This window comes from Cyprinodon tularosa, unplaced genomic scaffold (assembly GCF_016077235.1).
Source record: "Cyprinodon tularosa strain WSP-4 unplaced genomic scaffold, ASM1607723v1 ctg274, whole genome shotgun sequence".
Classification (NCBI taxonomy): Eukaryota; Metazoa; Chordata; class Actinopteri; order Cyprinodontiformes; family Cyprinodontidae; genus Cyprinodon; species Cyprinodon tularosa.
In genome coordinates this window covers 383142-407035 of record NW_024038979.1, presented here as the reverse complement: position 1 = coordinate 407035, position 23894 = coordinate 383142, and the positions used below count along the sequence as shown (strand labels likewise).

Here is a 23894-nt window from a genome sequence, read left to right as displayed (position 1 = left end):
TCATAATTTAGAATTTTTACATATTTTTGACTTAATTTAAGCAAAATTTACAATTTTCTAAAAAATCTGAATTAGAACAAAAAACCCCCGATAAATTCAGCTTTTTTTAAAAAAAAAAGTATTATTATGCCTTCAATAGGTACAGGGGCCATAATAGGGGCCAGGAAATGATCTACGGGGGCACTGGCCCCTGTTGGCCCCTGCCAAACACAATGGGATTCAATGGTCAACGAGAGAAACTGGAAAACCTTTACTAATAAAATGTTAGTTATAGCCCCATAGTAGCCGCCTGGTGGCGCTGTTCCCTCTTCCTGTGGCCCAGCTCAGATGAGGGGGGGTGTAAATCAGGGAGGAGGCAGCAAAGGCAGATTTGGACAAGGATGAACGCCGCGTTTGGTGCATGGCGCGTGTTTTGAAGCTGCTCTGCTTGTGGAGAAATGTCCTGGGCCGTGAGTAGTGAGGAAACAGGAAGCGATTCTTGTGGGATGGAAGAGGGAAATAGTGACAATGAAGGTTGGAAGATAGCAGCATCAAAAAATGAGAAAAAGCGGAAAAAACAGAGATCAGTTAAAGGGGAATCTAGTTCAGAACAATCCAGTGATGATCAATCCATACATTCCACAGCACAACAAAATGAATTCAAAGTCATATTCAAAGTCGTTAATCAGGCAGACTCTTTTACAAACTGGAATCCGGTTCACTTAACAAAAACCATCAATAAACTTGTTGGAGAAGTCAGAGGTGCCAGAATTCTGTACAGTGGAGACCTGCTAATTAACTGCAGAGACAGCGCCCAGCAAGGCAAAGCAATACGTATTAACAAAATTGACGGGATAAGAGTTCAGTGCAGCCTAATGGAGAACAAAAAGATCAGCAGGGGAGTCATTGGAGGAGTTCCTCTGAAAATTTCTGAAAAAGAGATTCTGGAAAACATAAGCGGTGCAAAAGTAAAAGAAGTAAAACGGTTAAAAACAACAAGAAACGGAGAAAGATCTGACAGTTTATCTGTACTAATTAAATTCGAGGAAGAGCAATTACCAAGCAAAGTATTCATCGGTTACATCAGTTACAATGTCAAAATCTACAATCCACCACCATTGAGATGTTTCAAATGTCAAAAATTCGGACACATTGCAGCAGTTTGTAAAGGGAAACAGAGGTGTGGAAGGTGTGCAGGAGAACATGAATATGGTAAATGTGGAAAAGAAGCTAAAATAAAATGCTGTAATTGTGGTGGAGAACATACTGCTGCTTATCGCGGCTGTGAAGCAAGCAAAAGGTCTGAAGAAATAAAAAAAATGAAATTTGAGCTTGGAATAACTTATGCTGAAGCTGCAAAAAGGATCCCATCTCAGTCAGAAAAACCCAAACCTACAGTTCAACACACGGCAAATTTCAAACCTCTAGAGAAATCTCCAAAATTGATGAAGACTCACTAATTGTTAAAAAGACAAATTTTGTTCTTTTCATGGTGGAAGTGATTAATTGTACTGCTCAGACGACAAAAAAAACAGAAAAAATCAAAATAATAGTGAAGGCTGCAGAAAAATATCTGGATGTTAAAGATATGAACTGGGAGATGGTTGGAAGCATGATGGAAAGACCAATGGGACCATCAGAAACTGGCAGAGGTACGATGACCTAGAGTAAATTAATTATACGGGCAAATGTAATTTAGTATAATTTTGTATTATGTGGGTTTAAGTTACACAGGTTATTTTATTGTATTTTTTTTTTTTTTTTTTTTTTTTTTTTTTGGGGGGGGTGAATCGTTTCCTGTTTCCTTGCTTTACTCCATATCAGTTGGTGGCGGTAATGCACATTTCACAAGTTTGCCAACCGCCATAAAATCTCATAAGAAGAAGAAGAAGGCAGATTTGTCCACATTTCCACAGCAGTCTGACACAGAGGCGCTTCCCAGTCGAGCTCAGTGAACAAAACCAATCAGGGAATCTCTTATTTTAGCCTCTTTGATTTGGAAAAGAACCCTCTTTAAATACTCCCACTACCAGTCTTTTTGTTTTTCTTCTTTTTTCCCCTGCTCTCCCTTCCTGCGGACGCCTGGGCGCACAAACAGCTGAGGGGATATAAGTAGTTTCCAGCAGAGGATCAGGAGCGCCTGGAAGATGGGTTCAGTCCCACTCATATCTGCCCTCCTCCTTGGGGTCGTGGTTCCTTCCCTGGCCGGGTACATAGAGGTAAATCTTTCTGTTTATTACTCTGATTTAAAGCCAAACCATGCCTGTGGAGGGAGCCATTAGAAGCGATCATGTCGGTCTGTTTATTTGCGTCTTTGCGCATTACCTCTCCTTATGTGAACTGTAGCCTATTGATCGGGCTTTATGCCAACAAGTAGCGGGGATGATCGCCTCCGTTTATTTTCCTTTTTTTCTTTTCATTTCAAATATAAGATCATAAAATTATACAAGGAGGGTTTAATAATTAATCAGCTGGTATCCAGGTCATTCTCCGCCTCATTCCTGAGCTGTGATTGCAGTTTTGTCAGTGGACAATGTGCGGCCGGGGTGTCCTGTAGTAGGAGGTTGAATAACAGCAGAGTTTTTGCTGCAGAGATCAAATGAAAGACGCACAGAGGGGCCTACAGGGGACACAATGGCTTCTGCAGTGGATCATAGGGAGAGGAAATCACTTAGGTCCAAAATGTGGCTTTCCTGGTCAATAGGGCAGTCTCCTTCTCTCCTATAAACATTTACGGATGGTTGCAGCTTAGTTATTATTGACTTGCTATCCATTGAAAGTGCAATTCAATTCAATTTATTCATAAAGCACCAGTTCAGAGTGAATGACATCTCAGCACATATGGTCAGATCAATCGACTACAGTATAAACAGAGGCAGTCATTTATTTAATTTCACTGCTAGTTTCTGTATAATGAAGCCATATTTAGTGTATAATACCAAATTGGTATAATAATTGGAGGAACCCCAGACAATTGCTTCCTTGATTACAGAAATCCCACATCCTGAGCAAGCACTTGAAGACAGTGGGAAGGCAAACATGCTTCTAATGGGAGTAAAACCTCCAGTTGGAGGCCCTCTGCAGGCGGCAATGATTCATTACAAAACATTATAAGGTTTTCATTATGTTCCTCATGCACATGGTCACAGAAGGAATTCACACCACTTGTTGGGGATATGTTCTTTTAAATTCAACACCAATATGTGCCTCTCCCTCCCCCTGAAAAAAGGCACCAGCAGTATGTCAATACAAATGTCTGCCAGTGTTTTCCCATAGAGGAAGGTTCAGATTTCCTGTGTCCATGGAAAGAGCAGTGTTTTCCAAATGTTACACTCTGGAATCCATTCTCAGGCCTTTGTGGTGTTTGCAAACAGTAGAAACGCAAAATAACTTTTTTGTTTTCACCAAAACAAAAAAGGCGGCCTGTAGTCGGGGCCTAAACAGTCGCTCACTCCGCTAAAACCAACAATATATAAAAGAGCAACAATCTATCACATCCTTATCATAGATGGTGCAATTCTTTTTAGAGTTTGCTTTTTGCAGCCATATTGGATTGAAATGATCACAGCACCACTTTTTTTTACACTACAGACAAGGAAACAAGGATTTAAACCTCAATACAAGGAGTCCATCCAATCCGGTAAATTAGGAGGGACATTTAGGCCAGAGCAGAAGTGCGTCAGTGGTCACCATGATAAACTAAATAGTGCTGCTAATGAGGAAAGAGGTAGGAATCGGAAGCAGGAAGCTTCTTATCGATAGTTCATCGATAGTTCAGTGACACATGCTAATGTAAAAACCTTCACATGTTTTGGGTTTAACTAAAGAGAGCTACATTTGTGTAGCCTGTAGCCTGAGTTTTTTTTTTTTTTAGTTCTTTTTTGAAGTCTCAATTTGAAGTCCAGATGGCTGAAGGGAGTCCAGATAGAGTTCCTTTCCTAGACACAATGACGATCATATTGTTACCCCATAAATGGTGAAGGAACAGGAGCTAAGGGCTACAGTTTGCAGTGTTCAGATTAAGGGACAGAGAGGCTATGGTGATGTGAGTCAAACATTTCTGAAGAGCAGAAATAAAATGTTATGTGTCTAAGATTCTATCTGCTGAATACATGAACAGAGAAGAGTGTAATAAACTCTATAGCAGTGAGAAAGGAGGAGAAAAAAAAGCCTCTGATTACTTTAGACAGTCAGAGACTTTGACTCTTAGGATAAGCTTTTTTTTCATGGTTCGGGATACAATAAAAGATTTCCCAACTCTTAGCTAAACAATATCATGTAAAATCTAAATTAACACTGAATCGAAATGTGTACTAATCTAAAAAACATAATGGATAAAATAGCAGTTGATTCAGTTAGAGTAAAGTGGGCGTTCTTTTCTCATATGTTTTGTCATGTTATTATAGTTTTTGCTAAATTACAGTTCTCTGCACCCTGAGGGGTTTTGACAGAAGTCCTAAAACAGTGAGAGAGGCAGGGTGCTGAAAGACGACAGAACTCACTACATTTTTCACATCCAATTTTTAATCAGATTTTGATTTATCCATTGAATATGTGGAGTTTAAAAAGAGTACCGGTAGTTTATATATAGATGTCTCTGAATGTGAAATCACACACCCAAGGTTTCCTGTTTTACTTTAAAACCATAAAGTTAATCAAAGGATTTTAATAACAGTTGTGTGAAAACCATAAAAGGTGTGAAAATTCTAATCCAGCTGATAAAAGACCACCGCTCAGTGACCCGTTTAAACATTTAAAGGTGCTGCTGCTGTGAAAGAAGTCTGAGCTACGGGGCTACAAATATGGCCGGGTTTTCTCGCTGCTCTCGCCACAACCCCATTAAAATAAAGGGGAAATGTTTCTTGCCAATGTTGTAAAAATTTCACAATCTGATCTCAACGAGTCATTTCACCTCTATCCAATAGAGCTGCGTGTTTTAAAGTAAATTATGTTCTTTTTTTAATTTTATATTTTTTTTAATTATCAGAGATTATAAGAGATTGATGCACTACTAAAATATTAGATTGAAAAATAAAAAAATAGGGTGTTTTTAATGTTTAGTTATGCTAATATAAAGCTTGTAAGCAGAAGCTTTTTATCAGTTGTAATGATCACAAAACAAAGCGCTTCAATCCCCTACTTCCCCTTCTGTGGAGTAGGGGATTGAGTCCCCTATCTCTGCTCAAATGTGACAAACACTTTCAACAAGATGCCTCCTCCTGGCCCTGGTGGGTGTTTATCAAGAAATGGTTCCCCTTTCTCATTTTTGGAGCAACAACAAAAAAGGTTAACGGCTCAGCCATTTTGAAGCTGTGGAAACATGGATCGTGTGTGGAGGCAGCAGCGGGGTGGGGAGCGATGCTCGTTATTATGTCCACAATAAAATCTGCTTTGCTGCACTCTGAAAAAGGCCAGTCTTTCCTGTGCCTCAAACATATGGATCTTCTTGCAGATTCTCTATAATAATAAATTCTTTCAATTCCACAATCTTTATCTTTTTTTTTTTTTTTTTTTTGCATGTTGACTGTGTGAGGCATCCTGGCCATATGTGTGGTTCAATCATTGAATAATGTTCGAAATCCTGGCCTTTTTCTTAGTTAATTCTTGCAGAGAATATGCATATTTCATAATATTTTATTCCTTAAAGTCAGGGTTGGAAACAGGAGCTAAAACATGATTTTTAAGGGCTTATTGTCACTTGATTGGATCAATTGATAAATTTAATCTAGCTCAAAATTAATTTCAGACCTGATAGGAACTGGAGATGTTCATGTTGAGGCAGGACAGCTGAAAAGCGGCTTCAAACATGTGTTACCTGCCGTTTGTCAGTGAATCGGCCTGCAGAGTTACATATTGCTGCTCTGTCAGGCTTCGTTGCACTCCAGCACCTTTAGCTGAGGGTTATAGGCTGCTGGGAGTTGCTTACTTCTCCTTTGTCTCTCCTGGTTCCTGCTTTCCAATCGTTTTGAGATTAAGCCAGCTTTTTCAGCTGCATAAACAGTTGTGTTTTGGCTGCTACCTGAGAGGAGGGGCCTAAATCTGAGCTTTTGTTTTCTCAGCTGGAGTTTTAACCCTCATCTATGTGAGCATCTGTGTCGCAGATCTCTTGTTATCTAATGCCCAAAGAATATGCGTTAAAAAGCAGGTTTTAAGATCATTCCATGTGGTGGTATGAAATCCAGAGCGAACAGCTGGAGCTCCTCTGGAGTTGATATGCTGTTCAGGGTGCAGGCTAGTGTCAACTATGTGGTTCACCCAGAGAGTTGCATCATTCTGACTTATTTGCTGATGCGGCTCCCTTTGGGTTGATGATCACAGTATCTAAAATGCAGACTCTGTGCAGTACTGTCAGCTGATTTAACCTGCCAAGGATTATCTCCAACATTACAACCCGTTACACAACATCACATCACATTTTTTCTGAATATTAAAAATAGCCATTTAAGATAATCAGGTTATATTAACATAGTGCAATCTGCAACCACGTGCAGTTCAAACCATTAGATGCATTGTATTTATTAGGTATGATTCAATATTGGCATGCTGCTCGTATCACAGCAATCCAAGGTTTAAAAAAGTCTGATCCACCACCCAATCAAGAACAAAATGTCACTACTATTAATCTGAGGCATTATAACTAAGAAATCCCATCATTGTAAAACTGAAATAACCAATATATATATATATATATATATATATATATATATTTGGTTTCAATACCATCTTATAAAAGTTAGGAACTTAAATGCATGTGTGGGATAATCATCATATATTCATTAATATCCCAGTTGAATGAAAGTGAAAACCATGTTTTCCGGACTATAGACCGCTACTTTTCCCCCCCACAGTTTGAATCATGCCCATGGATGAAAATTTGATTTCAGAAGTGAGGTGGATGCAAGTATTTTTTTAATATAACTAGTGGCGCATCAGATGTTTGTAAATTGAGCTTCTTAAGTCTGATTTATACTCAAAAAGCAGTCCGTCTGCGTGTGTGTCGCAGTGAATGCAAATGTGACTCTGCTCCCTCCACAGACACTCTGCTGCACCTCTCCAAAATTGTAGGTGACCGCAGACAGTGCTGCAGACAGGGGGCCTCTGATTGGTCAAATCTACATCCGCTCTACGCTATGCGTATTTCCTGTTTGGTACCATACAGGCTTGTTTTGTTTGTATCAGCGCCATTGCGGAAAAACGACTCGTGAAGTTGGACCATCTAGAAGAGCGAGGTGTGAGAGAATGCTGGGACCCTTTTCCCACCTGGATCCCCGCTCTTTTTCGCCCTCATGTCCCTCCATTGTCCGGCAAACTTACCCGCACTTCCTTACTGCCTCGGCTGTATCTAGACCCAGAGCTAGGTCATAATTGTCCCTCCTGCGTTGTGGTGTGGAATAACATAGCACAGACCACGCTTCAATATGGGGCATAAATCAAAAATATCTGCGAAAAGCTCACTGCGACACACTGCTGCAGGAGTATAACCAGACCTTTAGGAGTGAGCGCAGTGACCGCCAATCACACAAGAAATAAACGGTGGGCCAATCAGGAGCTTGTGGACAGTCTAAAGTTAGGAACGAGGCCTTCAGCTTGAGCTGCGGTTTTCTGCTTGGTCCTAGTGCTTGACAAAAGTCTGTGTACTGAATCGTAACATTATTTTTTTGACAGTAAAAAGTATGGGGGACCAAACAGACGTTTGGAAAATTGCAGGGGACATGTCCCCCCCTGTCCCCACCAAATAATTACGTCCATGACCATCTGGCTCATGTTATGTGCAGGTGTGGCTTTTCTTCAACCGCTAGATAAAAGAAGAGTGGCATGACAGAAAACAAATTTCCCAAATTTACATATTTAAAATTTTACTTGCTGCATTAAAGCTGTTGAACCAATGAAGAGACTGGGCACAACTCCAGCAGAGCTGAAATAAAGAGGAAACAAAGCCCCATTATTCATTAAAAGTTCTTATTGCTGCGAGCCAACAAGCTAACAAGAGTTAGCGTTCTTCTTCGTCTCTACTCATAGGGCGACATGTAGAGCTCCCCCTACAGGTTTGGTGGTGGACAATTCAGACTGCCCAGGAACATTGTTGGTTCTAATTATAGCCTCAGCCTGTATACGAGTCCGGCCATTATTTACCTCTGCCCACAGCGAGACAGGCCATTGTTAGAGACCTGGCCACTAATGGAATACATGCCAATATTAGAGGATTTACGGTATGTACGTTTGCAGTTATATAGCACCAATTCAAAAAAAGAAATTTGTTGGTGCGGCTTGTCGTAGGAGCGCTCTAGAGGCCGGAAATACAGTACATTTATAAAAATCATGTTTTTCAGGTGTACCTTTTGTTTGTGCAAAACAAAGGTTTCTTGAACATTTTTCAACGCTAAAATGTTCACCTTAAAAATTGTTAATCCGAACGCAAAGACCAACCTAGTATAGTAGGGAGAGTTGTCATATGCAATTAGAAAGTTGAGGGTTTTGATTCTAGCTTCCCCCCTTGTTACATGTTGCTGCTCTCTTGGAAAAGGTGCTTATGTGCATATTAATGGCCAAGTTCTTTCAGTAGAAATACTATATAAAGTTTTTTGGTCCTTTGAGGATGATGTAAATCTGACCTTTTGGTAAAGTACAGCAGCATATTGGTTGAGTGATTTCAGACTGATTTTAATCTGCCTGCAGCTGTGGAGGAATAGGAACGGATAATACTATACTGGATGATAGAAAACATGTGGATGATGATGACTCTTCTAGAAAAAAAGGGATCCAAAGAGTAAAGTAATTACTTGTCTGACCTCAATGATTAAAATTTTGATTTAAGTTAAAGGTGTTAACATGTGCTCCGCAAGCACAGAATCAGCCTCTCTGCCTCTTAAATTAGTAGATTAGAGCCTAAAACCTTGCTTCCAGTCATTGGGATGTCCTTTGAATCCTCTTAGCAACAAGAAATGCAGGCTGCTTATGCATCTGCCAGGAGAAAGCTACTAATCCCAGTTCCCTGTTCTACAGATGCACCCAGCTCATTCCTTCATTTCCAAACCCCGCAGAGATACAAATTCAAAGTGGCTCTGAAGGCAGTGACTCCCCTATAACATTAGGAAGGAATATCTCATTTTAATCTGAGGTCTTAATCTAGGTGCTTTAATTTAATAAGAAAAGCTGTCTCCTCTCTGTCAGTTCCTACGTTGTTTGCTAAGATGTCTTTGGCTCGTGCTTATTTCCTGGAGCGCATCCATCGACCTGCACGCTCTCGTCTCATCCCGAGGATTTAAATTGAGAGGCCTCATCAGGCCAGCCTTGTTCTCACGATGCAGGTCTTTGTCTCCCTGGCTCCGTGTGAGCTCTAATTATCCCGAAGGAGGTGAGTTGTCGCACTTGTTTATCTGTGGCTGGAAGAGTGTGTTGGTTGTGTGCCTGCGTTGGTGGATGTTTTGCGAATCCACTCGCAGCTCATGACATATTTAGTTGGGGGGGGGATTCTTCTTCTAGATCAGAGATGCTTAGCAGTGGGGAGTTGGGAAGCAGTGAGTGGGTTCAAATCAACACACCCATGACTGCACATAACTTTAGCTGCCTTCTGCTAGTTGAAGCACAGTTCCTTTGCTGTCTCCAGTTACCTCTACAGTCCTACATTTCAAAGTCTGGATTAATTATGGAAAAAGAAAATAAGAATATGAAAAATATTTGTTCTTTTAGACTAAACTGCTCATTTTATTCCCAGTAGGTTTCTGTGCCTCGTGTCTGTGTCCTTCTTTTCTCCCTGATGTCTTTCCATTTTTCTTTCCTTTTTTGTTCCCTCTCTTTCATTAATTATTTTAATTTCTTCCCTGTGTCGTATCTCAATCCGTGTTCCTCCCTTCTGGCACTTTTCTTTCTTTTTGTGTTTTCCTTTATGGATTGCTTTAGTCGTTGCTCTCAGTCTGAATCCTGTACCCCCTCATGTGTTTTATGTCCATTGCCCCTCTCTTTATATATCTCACTTGTGTCCTATCACCCTTTATTGTCTCCTACCTTTCTTCCTTATTGTTTCCTTCCTTCCTTAACTAAAGTTTCTGGTGTTTTAAGTATTTAAACCCCACCTGCTGTATAATATCTGATATAATAATATAATATCTTTATACTGAGCTTGGTGTAGGAACCCTGTCTTAGTGTTGAAATATTGTTTTATCACCCTGGTTAAGGCAATCTAAGCTAATATCTTTTATATCAAACACTAAACCCTTATCCAGGCTTTTATTGAGTCAGGCTTGAACTATTGCAAAAGTCTTTGTACTTTTTTAGACTACCCATGTCTGGTTCACATTCAGGCTGCGTGCAGAACCGGGAGCTAACAAGGAGAACCACATCCCTCCAGTTCTTACCTCATGGTACTGACTGTGCTGTTAATTCTTAAAATGCAGATTGGGATTATGGATTATAGTTTTAACATGCTCCCCCAAATGGGACGTGCTGGAGCTTCTCTTCACACTTTCTACTGACCCTTTAGAAAACATGTAAACACCTAAAGAACGGCTGATTTAGATGGACATGTAATCAGTTTGTAGGTTTTTTTACTATTTCTTTTGTTTCTGTGAAGCACTCTGTTGTGTTCAAAAGTAAGTCTGACTTGCTGCGGCCTTAACATTTCCAAACACAAGTTGTCCAGATGATTTGTCCCAAAAAATGAGATGTTATTGCATTTAAAGGCGTTTTAGTGAGTAGATAGAATAAAGGGGTGCCAAATATAAGGGCGACAGAGGTCAAAAGACCATTTGGCTCCACTCTGTGAGATACACAACACGAAACTCCCATGATGCATCATCTTTAAAAAGTGACACGTATGCATCCTTAAACCCAGAGATGGCAAAAGTACTCACTTTCTGTACTTGAGTAAAAGTACAGATACTTGTGTTAAAAAATACTCTGGTAAAAGTGGAAGTACTGATTAAACTTCTTTACTCAAGTAAAAGTAACAAAGTACAGGCTTGTAAATTTACTTAAAGTATAAAAGTAAAAGTAGAAACCACTTTTTTTTGCCGTGAATGAATACCGCCGAATCTGTCGATTCATCTTGTAGTGGTGCGTCAAATGCAACGTAGATTCCCATCCAATTAGATTGAATTTGGTATTGATGACTTGAAAAATAATAACGGTAACTCCATTGAAATGGTTCTAAACTAAAGCAACGAGCCAATTTTTAAAAATGTAAGGAGTAGAAAGTACGGATATTTGTGTAAAAATGTAAGGAGTAGAAGTAAAAAGTCGCCATAAAAATAAGTAGTAAAGTAAAGTAAAAATATCAGAAAAATCTACTTGAGTACAGTAACGAAGTATTTGTACTTCGTTACTTCCCATCTCTGCTTAAACCGAAGAAGTAATGAAAATGATAACAAAATAACCACAATAGATAAATATACAAATTCCCCAAATTTATATGAATTACCAATAGTATTTAGTAATTTCAAGAAAAGTTAATTTAGCAAGAAAAACAAAACGCATACCAACAAAATCGCAAATTATAAATTCAGGCTCCTACGCACTTAATATTTTTTAATCTGTTAAAGATGCTATATAACAGCTTCTAGTTTAAAATCTCCCCAGCCATGAATAGAGCCACAGCTGAACCCTCTCAGTACAAACCCAGACCAGGCTGATGTCTTTTGTCACTTCATATGCTGAAGAATGCGTCGCCTGCAGTGCAAACACTTTTCTGTATTGTGCTTCAGGCTGCTCCCTTCCTGCGATGGCCCTTTAGGTAACTCTATACTACGGCGCGTTCAGGGGACGTCTGCATCGTCTTTCATATCTATCATAGAGGCTCTGCCATTTCAGACGCCATTTTTAATGTGTTTTCTGTTTGTTGGTGGAGGTTGGTGGACCCTGTCAACCCTGCTTTGGCTATGCTTATGTGTTTGAGAGCCCCCATGGCTCTTTGAGTCACTCTCACTCCTTCAGATTTTCTTCCTATGAATAAAATATCTGCTCTGCTGTCTGTTCGTAATGGTGCGCTTGTATCGCTGCCTGCAGCGCCGCCTTTCTCATCCACAGGGGACCCCCATTCGTCCATGTGTGCGTGGAGGCCTTCATCCCCACCTGGTCTCTTCCAGGTGTGCATCTCTGGTTACAGGGGTTTAGTGACTCACACTCCTGCACTGAGAAGCCCTTTGCTCTGCTTTGTACGATGTAGATTAAGAAAGATGAGGTTTATTCATGTGGTTTGCAGAACATCTATGAAAATAAATCACTCAGCTTCTCTTTAATGTTTTTTGTTATTAGTAGATTTTTTTCTGGCCATATTATCTAGCATTTGATCTGCTATGAGCGTAAAGCCATAGAGAGAGATAGCACAACTTTTTAAAGCTTGGAAGCTATTTAGAAAAAAAAAAAGCTATAAAGTAGGAGAAATTGTATTGACGGCACACCTGTAAAAGCTGGTGTTTTATCATTATTTTGATCTGAGCTGTATTGCTGTCTGTTAATCCGGCCCTGAGGAGAAAAGACATCAGCAATGACCTTGAGTAGCAACCATCTGGTAAGGTTCAGAGGGCTGTTTCCACACAGGTTGTTGTCCATCTTGTTAAGCGGAAATTATTCAAGACTAACACACATTTCAAATGGTTGCCAGTCTTCCCTTGTAGTAAAACCTTGTGTCAAACCTTGTGTCAGGTGGTGACGTTTGAGACTCCCAGAAGTTCTACTGTATTACACATTTTAAAGGCTTTATTTAGCTTGTGACGTGTTATAGTTTGTGGGGGGCAAAAAAACCGAGGAAACAGATCAAATCTGAAGTGTTTGGATATTTTTTCATACAAAGGTGTCATCATGACCAAGCCTATGGACACACTGCAGGTAAATGCGACCCAAATAAGAACTTTTTGCCCCCATATGACTCAAAACCCGACTTTTCATGCCACTCTGATCAGCTCAGTTCCAATCTTCTTACCCCTCCAAAAATCCAATTTTAATCCATTTCCATTTGCGGTATCAAACCAGATTCGTATCCAAAGGTTTTCAAAGTGTCTACAGTCATTTTACCGCCCATTTACATCATTTCTAGGGCTCTAACTAGACTGAGAGCATCACTGATTGCTTTGCAAACCCCTGTTGTTAATATTTCTTTGTTGATGATGCAGTTATGAAACCGTTGGCTCCAATCACTCAGGAGTATGATGACAAGGAGACACCAGCATCCACTGCTATGCCCTTTTTGTTTATTTAAACAAAGCTTTATTGAACACTCCTACTGAAAGTCACATTCATTATTACTTGTTGTTGTGTTACTTCTGTCTTCTTCTTCTGTGCTTTTGGGTGGCTTTGATGTCTTGAATTGACCAGACTGAAGTTGGAAAGATTTCAGCAAAACAATCAGAACTGTGAATCAAGTCTTCCTGGACAGTTGGCTTCATGTGACCAAAATTAAGATGTCTGCCCCCCTTAGCAGCTCTGTAGGGGTAACGATTTTGGCCTTTTTCTGCAGCTGGATGCCTTCCTATCATTGAGACTGTCTGACAGCTGGACTGAGTCATCATCAGCACTACAACAGAATGGGTGAAAAGGAAAATAACCAATAGGCTTAAATGGTCTAGTTCAAGCACATACCTCTACCTCCTTAAAAAGGAACATCTGTAACCTTTTTTAAGGGGGGTTTGGGTCTATGAAGGTGGATTTCATTCACCGCCATGATGAACCTGGAATTGGATGTCCTTTAACGTTATTGAGATGCTTCGTGTGCTTTTTAAAAAATATTCTATGATGATTTAAACTGCACAAGAAGTCCCATCTTATTATCCTGCCTGAACTTATCATCATGCAGCTGAATAGCGAGAGCCACGAGAGGAAGGGCACGGCACTGTTATCCTGATAGCTGCCTGACTGAGCTGTACGCCACATTGCTGTTGTGTTTTGCTGAGCAAAGCTGCACAAACAATGCACCCTCTGCCAGAGAAAACACAGCTTGTTAGTTTCAGCTACTTCCCTGTCAGTGTGCTCCCCCGATGAGCTTTATCTGAATCTCTCTCCACCATACCTCCCTTCCTGTTGTCGGATCGCATCATTCGGATTGGAAATGAGAGCAGCAAGGACTCCATGTGTTTTAAGGTTATAGGTTTTTTTTTTTTTTTATCCTTGTGGGAGGAGCGATGAAACTGTCAAGGCATCAGAAGATAGAAGCACTGCAGTGTAACTGAATATCCCCAGAGAGAGGACGGCTGCTGCTGTTTCTGCTCCTGTCGGTGATCAGGATATGTTATTGCCCCATTAGCAGCCTGTCTGATGCAGCGTTTTTCAAGGAGAAGGTGGCCAAGGACGAGGTGGCCCCATTGGACAGTTCACATGGGACACACAGACACAACATGGCTGCAGAAGAGGGACAACTGGTGCTCACTGTTTATGCACTTTCATTAGAAAACTAGGTGGAAACGTCTCCTTCGAGCTTTTCTCCCTAATTACGTTTAAGATCCCTTCTTCATTTGCCACATTTTGTTCAATTATAGGTGTTCATGCGAGATGAGGAGGCTGCGGCTCTCCTCCCAGCAGCAATAAACTGGGGATGTTTGTGCGCTGTATAATTTAAGAAGAAAAAGCAAAAATAAGACTTGGCTCAGACTGAGGGAAATGAAGGCTGCCTCAAAGAGAAGAGGCTGACAGTCACATAAAGGATCATTTCTTGCCCGTAAGGCAAATGGGTTTAAATTTCTCTCATGCATGACTTTAGAATTGAAGTTCAAAAATGGAGATAAATAAAATCCTTTGGAGTCTGAGAGGTAGACCAGAGTGAGTCAGCTGGGGGTTTTCAAAGTATTGATGCATTCTGGGTTATTTATTATCTGGTTCCAACATTGCTTATTAAAAATGTGACTGTAAGACCAGAGATGAGTTGATAAAGCTGGCAACTCTCCAAGATATTCACTTGAACACAGAATATATAGGATTGGACAAAAGATATGTAGTTTTGCACAAAGCAACAGCATTTTAAAAATGCATTTAGGGTTTGTTGAGGAACGTGCAGCACATTTTCTGTTATTGTCGTGTGTGTTGCTCTTTGGAAAAAAACAAGTTTAATTCAAAACTACCACATATTAAGGAATTTAAGTTTTTGAAAATATATTCATAATAATTTTGGTCAAAATTGAAATCATGATTATTTTTGTTAAGCTCTAGATTTTTAAACTTGAACTTCCTTTAATAAGAATGCAAATTACAACCATGTTAAACCTTGGATCCTGAAAATCAAAATGATAAAACAGTACAAAATGTCCAACGGGGTAAACACAAAATAAAGTGCAAAATTTATTTTAAATAAAATCTTTAATTGACAGAATTTGTCACAACTAATAATCAGTTACTTTAACAAAACAAACATGCTCAGTCTTTAATGTTACTGAACAATTAAATATTTGACACGTCTTCCCTAGATTCAACCAGTTTTACTGATTTGATTTGTTATGTAGCCAAGTTGTGCACACATTAGAGAGCAACAAATTTTCCACATTGTGTGTATTCTGATCCACATCTGTGTGTTACAGTAGATTTGATCCATAGTGCTCCTATAATAACACACTGCTTCTGACTTTTTTGTTTTGTTTATTGCATGCTTCTAAAGCTGCTGCTGTCATTCCTGCTCTTCTCTCTCTGCTATTTTTACTTTTAGCTGACTTTTCAGAATACCAGTGCATGTGGATATGGTCCTAAAAGGGGTGGAGTTAGTATAAAACACACACAAAAAAAAAATCTCATTGTTGCTTTAGCTGAGATCAAAACTTGAAACGTACATCTGATTATTGTCACAGTCTTGTTGCCGCTATTAACGTACCCACCTCTTTCATTTTATTTTTTTTATATATTGTTTTGAACTTTTCTGATTACATGTCAAAGGAACAAATAAAGTTGGCACTGATGTGTGCGTAATTTTATAAAAACCAAAGCACTGATCTCAAATAGACTCCAATCAATTTAAACTAATATCCAGAAGAATAAGCAGGTCTCTGCTCAGTTTCTGTGAACCACTGGGATCTTCAGAGCCTCATTGCAGGAAGCATATTTAACATTCTGCAGCAGAGATCCCTCCACCCATGTCTGATGCTGGGTGTCTGAGCTGTGACCCTGATATCATCCCCTGAGTATTCCTCCTTTTATCCTCTAACTAATGACCAGCAGAGGTTTCCCATATCTGTCACAAGAAGTTAATAAGAGCCCATTCTCGCTTACACATCCAAAGGAAATGATTCGTCAGGGAGTTGATTTGAAGAGCTGTCGTTTGGTTGGTTTTTTTCTCACAGTCTCTTTCTGTTATGCATAATTTTGTCCTGAGATGAGTACAAATTTTTAATGAAGGCTGCAGCTGCACACCTCTATCAACCATCCTGATCAGAGATAAAAAGCAATCAAGCTCTCCAGAGTAATCCATTAGCCTGATGAGATATGAGCACAGCTCGAAGCGCAAAGCTGAAATAGTCTGCTGTTTTCACACAAACCCATTAAGTCATTTGATCAGCAGAGGGCTAATTATAGAGGCTTCTGAGCAGCAAGACGCCCTGACTGGCCTTTACCTCCTCTTTTACTCCTCATCCGCCCCAAACCACTGCTTTTTTTGATCTTCGTCATAGGATGTTCTTATCTTTAACATAAAGGGTCATCTGGGTGTTTTTGAAATGCTGGGAGTTGTAGTTCAGATAATGTAGTCCAGTCATCTGAGAGTCGTCTAACTCATAAGTGCCGTCACAGTGCTACTTTGGATCGAGGACCCACAAATCCCCCAGAACTAACACTTCCGTTTGTATTTTTATTGCCAACTAGTTTTTGTTTTTTAGAATGCAGATTGACCAAATAACCTTAGAATTTCTACCTGTACGGATACTTTAGAGCAGAGGTCACTGACCTTTCCAAGGCTTAGAGCCACTTCATGGGTACTGAGTCCTGACCTACAAATGGAGGAGTCAGCCTTCACCTAAACTTCACACATAATAAACACATTTTAATTATTGATGTTTATTTTCTACATTGTCATTTTAAAATCTCTGCAAACACTCAAATGCTGCATATGATTAATATAATGAAGTCCGTTATAAATGATTAAAAGGAAGAGAAACGGGATTTAAAAAAAAATTTCAAACTTGTGAGTTATTCTGTTTCTGAAAACTCTGAGGTCATCCTATGTGGTGCTTAAGGGCCCCTTGGTGCCCGCGGGCCCCGCGTTGGTGACCCGTTTTAGAGCGTTTCATTCAGCTGTGTAACAAACAGCAACAGCAAATAAAATCTTTTAAAGAGAAATGTTATGGAAACAATTTAAAGATATTCTAAAAGTTTATATGGATTGCCAAAATGTTAAATATAGCAAAGGACTTTTTGTTTGTTGTGATGTTCAGCATTAATTTCCATAAAGCTTAAAATCCATTTTGCTCTTTGCTATTCCAGCCACTAGGTCTGTCGGTATTATGATATTTTGTCATTTAGACAAATTATTCAATAACCATGAAACTGGTGCTTATTAAAGTTTATATTCACTGAAATTCCCCCAAATGGAACCAAAAAAAACGTGCAACTTCTTATCTGTCAGAGAGCTGCATGCCTTCATTTAACGGAAAGAGTCAGTAGCTGCTGTTTTTAGATTTTGTGGGATAGAGTAGGACCCATCATCGCTCAGCAGGTAGCGGTATGCTGTGGGGGGGCTTTAGGGGAAGAGAAAAAGGAGGAGGTGGAACAAGGTCAGACAGCTGACATAAAACCACGGCAAGTCGGAGTGTCTCTGAGAAAGAGGCTCCTGCAGTGAAGCCTATGTCTTCTCCACGTAGACAAGACTGATTAGCTTTCAGCCTCGCCGTGTCTCTCTGGAGTTATATTCCCCACTAATCTGATTGAAGCCCTTCTGTCCTCCTCCTGCTGAGAGGCAGAGGGAGGGCAGAGCAGGGCTTAATGACAGATAAGGGTACGTGCATTACATCCATCATGTTGCCCCCAGTGAAGATGGCCTCCGCTGCCTGGAGACCGGCACCGCGTTTAATGCTCTGCTGCTCTGGCTCTTTAGGGAGGGGGAAATAATGCTGGGAGCTCTTCGATCGAGGCATAGATCCCTTTAAAATCAACTTGGGTGGCTGTTGGAGTGTGGCACTGAGTGCATTCCAGTACAAACTATAGAGAGTAACATTAAAAATCTTTGTTATTGCAAAAAAAACTCCAGCTACAATTTGTTCTGCAGGAGGAAAATTCAATTCAGAGGGTTTGTTGCTCTCAAAAATTGTCAATGGATGTCCTTATTGACTAATGTTTCTTAACAGAGTCGTCCTTTTTCAGTAAAATTATTAAACACCAGTTTTCATGAATTACATGGAAGCAATATAAATAATTGTAAAACATTCAAAAGTCATTAAGTTTCCTTTTTCTTGTCTTTTCTTTTGCTTCTAAAGCTAATGAACCATTTCATTTCCTGAAGGCTTCCACAGCTGGATTTTTTGTTTTACAAATCAGGAGTACAAACTTTAACTGAATTAGATAGTGGAAGGTTTCTCTTCTCCAGAGTTTCCATAATAAAATAACAATCCTCTCCCTCCTGGTGCTGTAATACCTCGCAGCACACACTAAAAAAAAAAAAAAAATCACATTACTACTTTAATATTTATCTGTTTAATATGTCTGTTCCGTATACTTTTAGATGAGAATTGTTGTGATTTAGTGTTTACAGACAATGATTGGGGGGTAATTTAGAAAAAATGGCTATAGAGGATTTACATCAGCCTCTAAAAATCTAGCAGAGAGAAGATGGAAGTGAGCAGATGGTGCAGAATAAAGGGATCACAGCCTGCTCTATACTGAGAAAAAAAAAAAAGTTTAGTTATACTTTCACTTACCTAAAAGGATTGTCCATCCATCCATTATCCCTTTTTCAACTTTTCACCCAGGTATAAATATATTTTTTTCAAACTTGGCGATTTACTCAAAGACCTTCCAACCTATCTGAAGCTACTCCCTATCTAGAAGGACAATATAATGCCTTCAGTGAGTCACCTCCATTTCACTAAAGTATAGCCCATTGTTTACATGCCAAATAGATATTTATAAAGTTAAAATTGTTTTGTACATATGTAAATAAATAAGATGTTGCAGAAGAGGTCCAAAATGGCTTACTTTGTTCTAAATGCATGAACATGTGAAGGAGTTCTGTGGCAGCAGGACTCCTTCACATGTCTTCCTTGTGGCATCTCTGTGGGATATTTTCAGATTTGTTCTTGAAACTCGATGTAACCTCAGAGGGAGCACCAGGCCCCCCCAACAGCTCTCGTGATTGCCCCCCTCCAATCCTTCTCTCTGCACTGATTCACCTGCAGTGCAAATTTAGGGCAAATTGTCTCTTTTATGTTTTAGGTTGTCCACATGAGTGGGAAACGATCCCTCCTTGTGCTTTTCCTCAGTAAATGACTTCACAATTATATTTCTCACCTCACTGCCTCTGCTGCTGCCTTACTTTACCAATTTTCTTTTTTCGCTTGCTCAACAATTATATACTCATTAAGTGAGAGAGTGCAGGCTGCTGAGAGAGATGTCTGTGAAGGGCTAGAGGCCTTGCTGAGGCGCCCTATCACTGTGATTCTTTTATTGACAAGTCAGCCCGCCTGTCTGCCAGGCTGCCGGGTCCTGAGGAGCAGCTGCTCGGTGCTGCATGCTGATGAGTGTGGAGTTATCTAGCAGGAAAGTGGAAAAGCAAAAGTGGGTGTGATGAATCGAAGGAAGGAAGGATGCAGTGGTGTGTTTGTGCTGAAGTTTGAGGAAAGAAGAGGAAGAGGAAGGTGAGAACGTGAAGTAAGCACAGGTCACTTCTCCGAAATTGCCTCCTCTCAGCATGGAAGATTAGGCGACTCTGCTCTCCAGCAGACGTTGGAGAGAGACACGCTTCTGAGTCTAATCCCCACTCTTTTAAACTGCTGAGAGAGCAGAACAAAGTAGGGAGAAGGTCTGTGTCCACAGAAAGCGGCCAGTGGGAAAAACACAGGCCAAGCTTTAAACTATGAAGAGCTCTGTTGAACAATCGCTTTGGCCCCAAAATCTCCTGTGAAATCACTGCTGCCCCATGTTTGACCAAAGACAAGAAAGAAGTTCAAGTTAATCTTCTAAGCAGCTGGTGCTGTAGATAATCTAAAGTGGTATCACTTCAAACATCTCAATGTTAAAGAATCACAATGCAGAGAGTTGTTAACCTTTATATACAGTACCTGGTTACACACTAACAGTATCCTTCAACCAAACCTGGTGAGTCAGTTCTGAAGTTTCAACATAAAACATTGCAAAGATGGGGATAAATACCACCATCCGCTTTAAACCCTGGCCAGAGGTTTTCAGGCTCATCCAGCAGGATATATGTATGCACCTGCTGATGACATAAAAAAAAAAACACCAGTGTCAGTCAGCACGCTTTCCAATCTCTCTAGCCCTGCAAAGACTTTTGCTGTTGTTCAAACATCCTCCATCTTCAAGGCATTTGACTGGATTGTAAAAACGTTGCTTAGTCTTTCCCACCAATGACCCCAATGTTCCAACAGACCGATATCTGATATTTCCTTGTGCTTATTCAGTATAAACCTGAAGCTCTAGTTTAAACCAGTTTAAACAACAATGTAACTCCAGCTTTCTACTAATACAATACCTCTGACTAATGCATCCCTCTACAGTACCATACAGCCTATTAATACAGTACATATTTTTGTTTGTTTTTGGCCTCTAATTTGCCAAAAGACGAGTAAAAGATTAGATATATTTGACATTTTTAACAATTGTTACAGAAATCAAGGAGAAAATATAGCATCAGGGACCAGTTGGACCAGAAACAAAGTTTGCAGATCTGCAATTACTGTGAAATAACAGGGAATGCATATGCTATTTGTACATATGGTTTCCTGCAGAGGTGGCTGCTGCTCTCTTTAACAGGGGAGCCCCAATGGTGTTAATTAGATCATCCAAATGCCATGTCTGCATTAAAAAATTGTGAAATGCATAAAAATAGTTGCTGTGAAGCGCTCTGAAATAATAAACACCAGAAACCACGGCAAGGGTTTAGCACAAAATGAATGCTCTGAATGAATGATTACTTTTCCCTCTCGATTTATGAGGAAAACCTCCTCGCTTTCTGGCCACTGTCAGCCAAAATTCCCCAAGCGTGCTGGCCAATCAGCATCAAGCAGCCAGCTTCATGACCTGCCCCTGCTCCATAGATCCACTAAGAGGTTTAGATTCACTGGAAGTGACGTATTTAGGCGTTTTATCCAATCATAGCTCTATTTGTCCTTACTTACCTCAATAGACAGAGCCCCAAACTTCTGAGAGTGATGGTATCTGAGAGTGAAACAGCTGATTAATGCACAACATACTCATAAAAACAGTCGCATTTTAGCGCATATTTAATGCAGTTTAATGACTGCATATATGAAGTTTGACAATGCAGGTTCTACCTATGATTTTATGAAAAGAATAGGGGAGGGTTAGCCTTGCTAGTATTCAATGACAAATCGCCACAGATAGGCTGAATATAGCCAACAATAGGCAGCAGTGGGTTCAATATCTGATTTTACATCATTGCATCATGTTATGGTCTATGAAGTGGTTTTAAAACAATAAAGTTGCACAACGCACACCTCTAAAGTCATCACTAGTCAATACCCTTCTTCTACAGCACTGCCTTACCACTTTATGCATGATAATCTAACTACCTTTGATGGATCAAAGCTGTAAAGGGTGGTTCAACTTTAAGCCCCTGTCCTGTTCTCTAACTAAAAGTGAGGCATACAGAAAACAACCTGATTATAGCTTAAATGCGTCATTTAGCTCTAACTACTGATCCCAAGTTTAGACTTGAGAAGCTTTCGTGAAAAATCCCTGCTGCAAAAAAAAAAGCCTAAAACTACCCGCACAGTGTGAAAAGTAAATCGGTAATACCTATTAACCACTCTGTGTGGTTAATGTCAGCTTTAGGCACATTCCTGACACTTCTACACATCCTTCCTCTTCTCAGCTCGCTGCCTGAATAGACCTCCCACCATGCACACATGGGCTTTTTATACATGAGAAGGCAACAACCAATTAAATCATGCTAATATGTATCTTACAGCAAGTAATACTGCCTGTTTGATCTTTTCACTGGCTCACAGGAGAGAGCTCAGGGATGAATCTGTAGCACCATCAAGTTGTCCAGTGATTTAGCTCTGGGATACTGAGTAGGCCATATTCCTATAAACACAGGATCAAGTCAAGTGATGCTTTGTTTGAGATGGAGGTGAAGCTGTCTATTTCGGTCCTAAACATCTGGCCTGGTGATGTAGAGAACTTAATCTGCTCCGCAACACGTGGACCCTTAAGCCCGGATAGAGAGGGCGGAGAGGGTCGCTGGGTCACGTGGATCACAGAGGCAGGTAGATGTACTGAGAAAGCCAGGGCAACAGGAAATAGATTCATACAGAGTTGTTCAGAATGCTTTAATGAAAGGAGGGCTGTGGAGGATTGAAAAGGTTACTCACTTGGAGAGCTTTTAGTGGACAGAGGGGGAAGAATGGCTGATTGTACCGACAGCAGGAGAGAGGAGCACGTGTTTGAAGAACACAGCTGTGATGTGGAAAAATGTCAGTTTAAAACAGGCCTGGAAGGAGTCATACTGCGGTGCATGAATGTTTGCACTGAATGGGCTGCCAACAGATCCCCCTAAAATGGCAACAGAAATGTATTGAAATTGATTAAGAAAAGGACTAATGGTCCTGTTTTAAGAATACTAGGAATATAAAAAATAAAAAAAACCCAGAAGAATCAGTTAAGCTCAAAATGTCACCTACCCTGGGCTGATTTAGGTTAAAAGGTAATCTTCAGGTCCAAACCAAATTAGGGTGATGGCAGGGAGGTCTACCAACAACATTCTTAGCTAAATTCAAAAGATAAATAATTGCAATTGTAAGAGTTGTTTTGCTGCTGTGCATTGTTATTCAGTAATTACTGAGAATGTAATGATCGTTATTTGTTTCATTTCCATTGATTAAATATTGATAAAATTATTATTGCTAATTCCCCTTTTATTTGAAGCAAATTTTTAATTGGCTCAAGATTTCTTTAAATCTTAATCTGACAGGGGTATGAATAATTAACCATACTAAACCAGATAAAACATTTATTAACATGTTATAAAATGTATTTCGTAATCATTAGCCATAAATGAAAAGTGGTTATTTTTACTGCAGGAAAAAAAAAAATAAAAAAAAATAGTATAAACTTTATCATCTTAATTATGCATCGTTACACCTGCTTAGTCTTTCCGAGCAACAAACTGCAGTTAAAGCCCTCACTGGGATTATATCTTTATCGCCTCAACTCAACCTTAGCAGCTATTTTCCAGCTGATTGACTTTATCCCACACAACACGTATTCAGAAATGCAGAGTGTATTGTGTGCTGTTTGCATCATAATCTCAAAGCAACACACTTCGGTGGGAAGTGCATAAATGAAACAACAAACAGCGATTTATAGAAGCTTGAACAAACATTTTATTTTCCCCATTTTCAAGTTCTCCACTTTAACAACTTGTTAATTATTTAGGGAACAAAATAATTAACAGAAGTGGTTTAGTTTGATGGGTTCTACTAATGCAAAAAAAATCTGATAGGCAACATTAAATTTAGCTCTTTTTTAATGTTAGAAAGGATTTTAATGAACTAGACTCTTATAGATTATTTCTAATAAAGTAAAACTTCTGCTCTTCTTTTCATTGGAGTGTAACAGTTTGTGATAGGCCTCTGATATGGTAGAAAGCAAGAGTCTTCAATTATGCTTTGTGGTTCAGTTTAATCCAGTTGAGTTATATTTGTATAAAACCATTCCACAGCTCAATGCAATTTGTCACGCAAAATTAGCAGACAATTTTAGATGCATTCATTTTACATAATAAATTCAAATGGATCTACTCCATTCCAGTACAAAGA

The 23894-nt window shown here is 39.7% G+C and overlaps 1 protein-coding gene across 5 annotated transcripts in view; it reads left to right on the top strand.

Annotated features, from left to right (window-relative positions):
- The first annotated feature begins 1874 nt into the window (after window positions 1-1874).
- Window positions 1875-23894, top strand: part of aplp2 (amyloid beta (A4) precursor-like protein 2) — a 98574-nt gene continuing 76554 nt past the window's right edge. For all 5 annotated transcript variants that reach the window (XM_038289970.1, XM_038289969.1, XM_038289967.1 and 2 more), the window contains exon 1: window positions 1875-2198. In XM_038289970.1, the coding sequence (XP_038145898.1) occupies window positions 2127-2198 (72 nt within the window). In that variant the 5' untranslated portion in view covers window positions 1875-2126. The remainder of the gene's footprint in view (window positions 2199-23894) is intronic.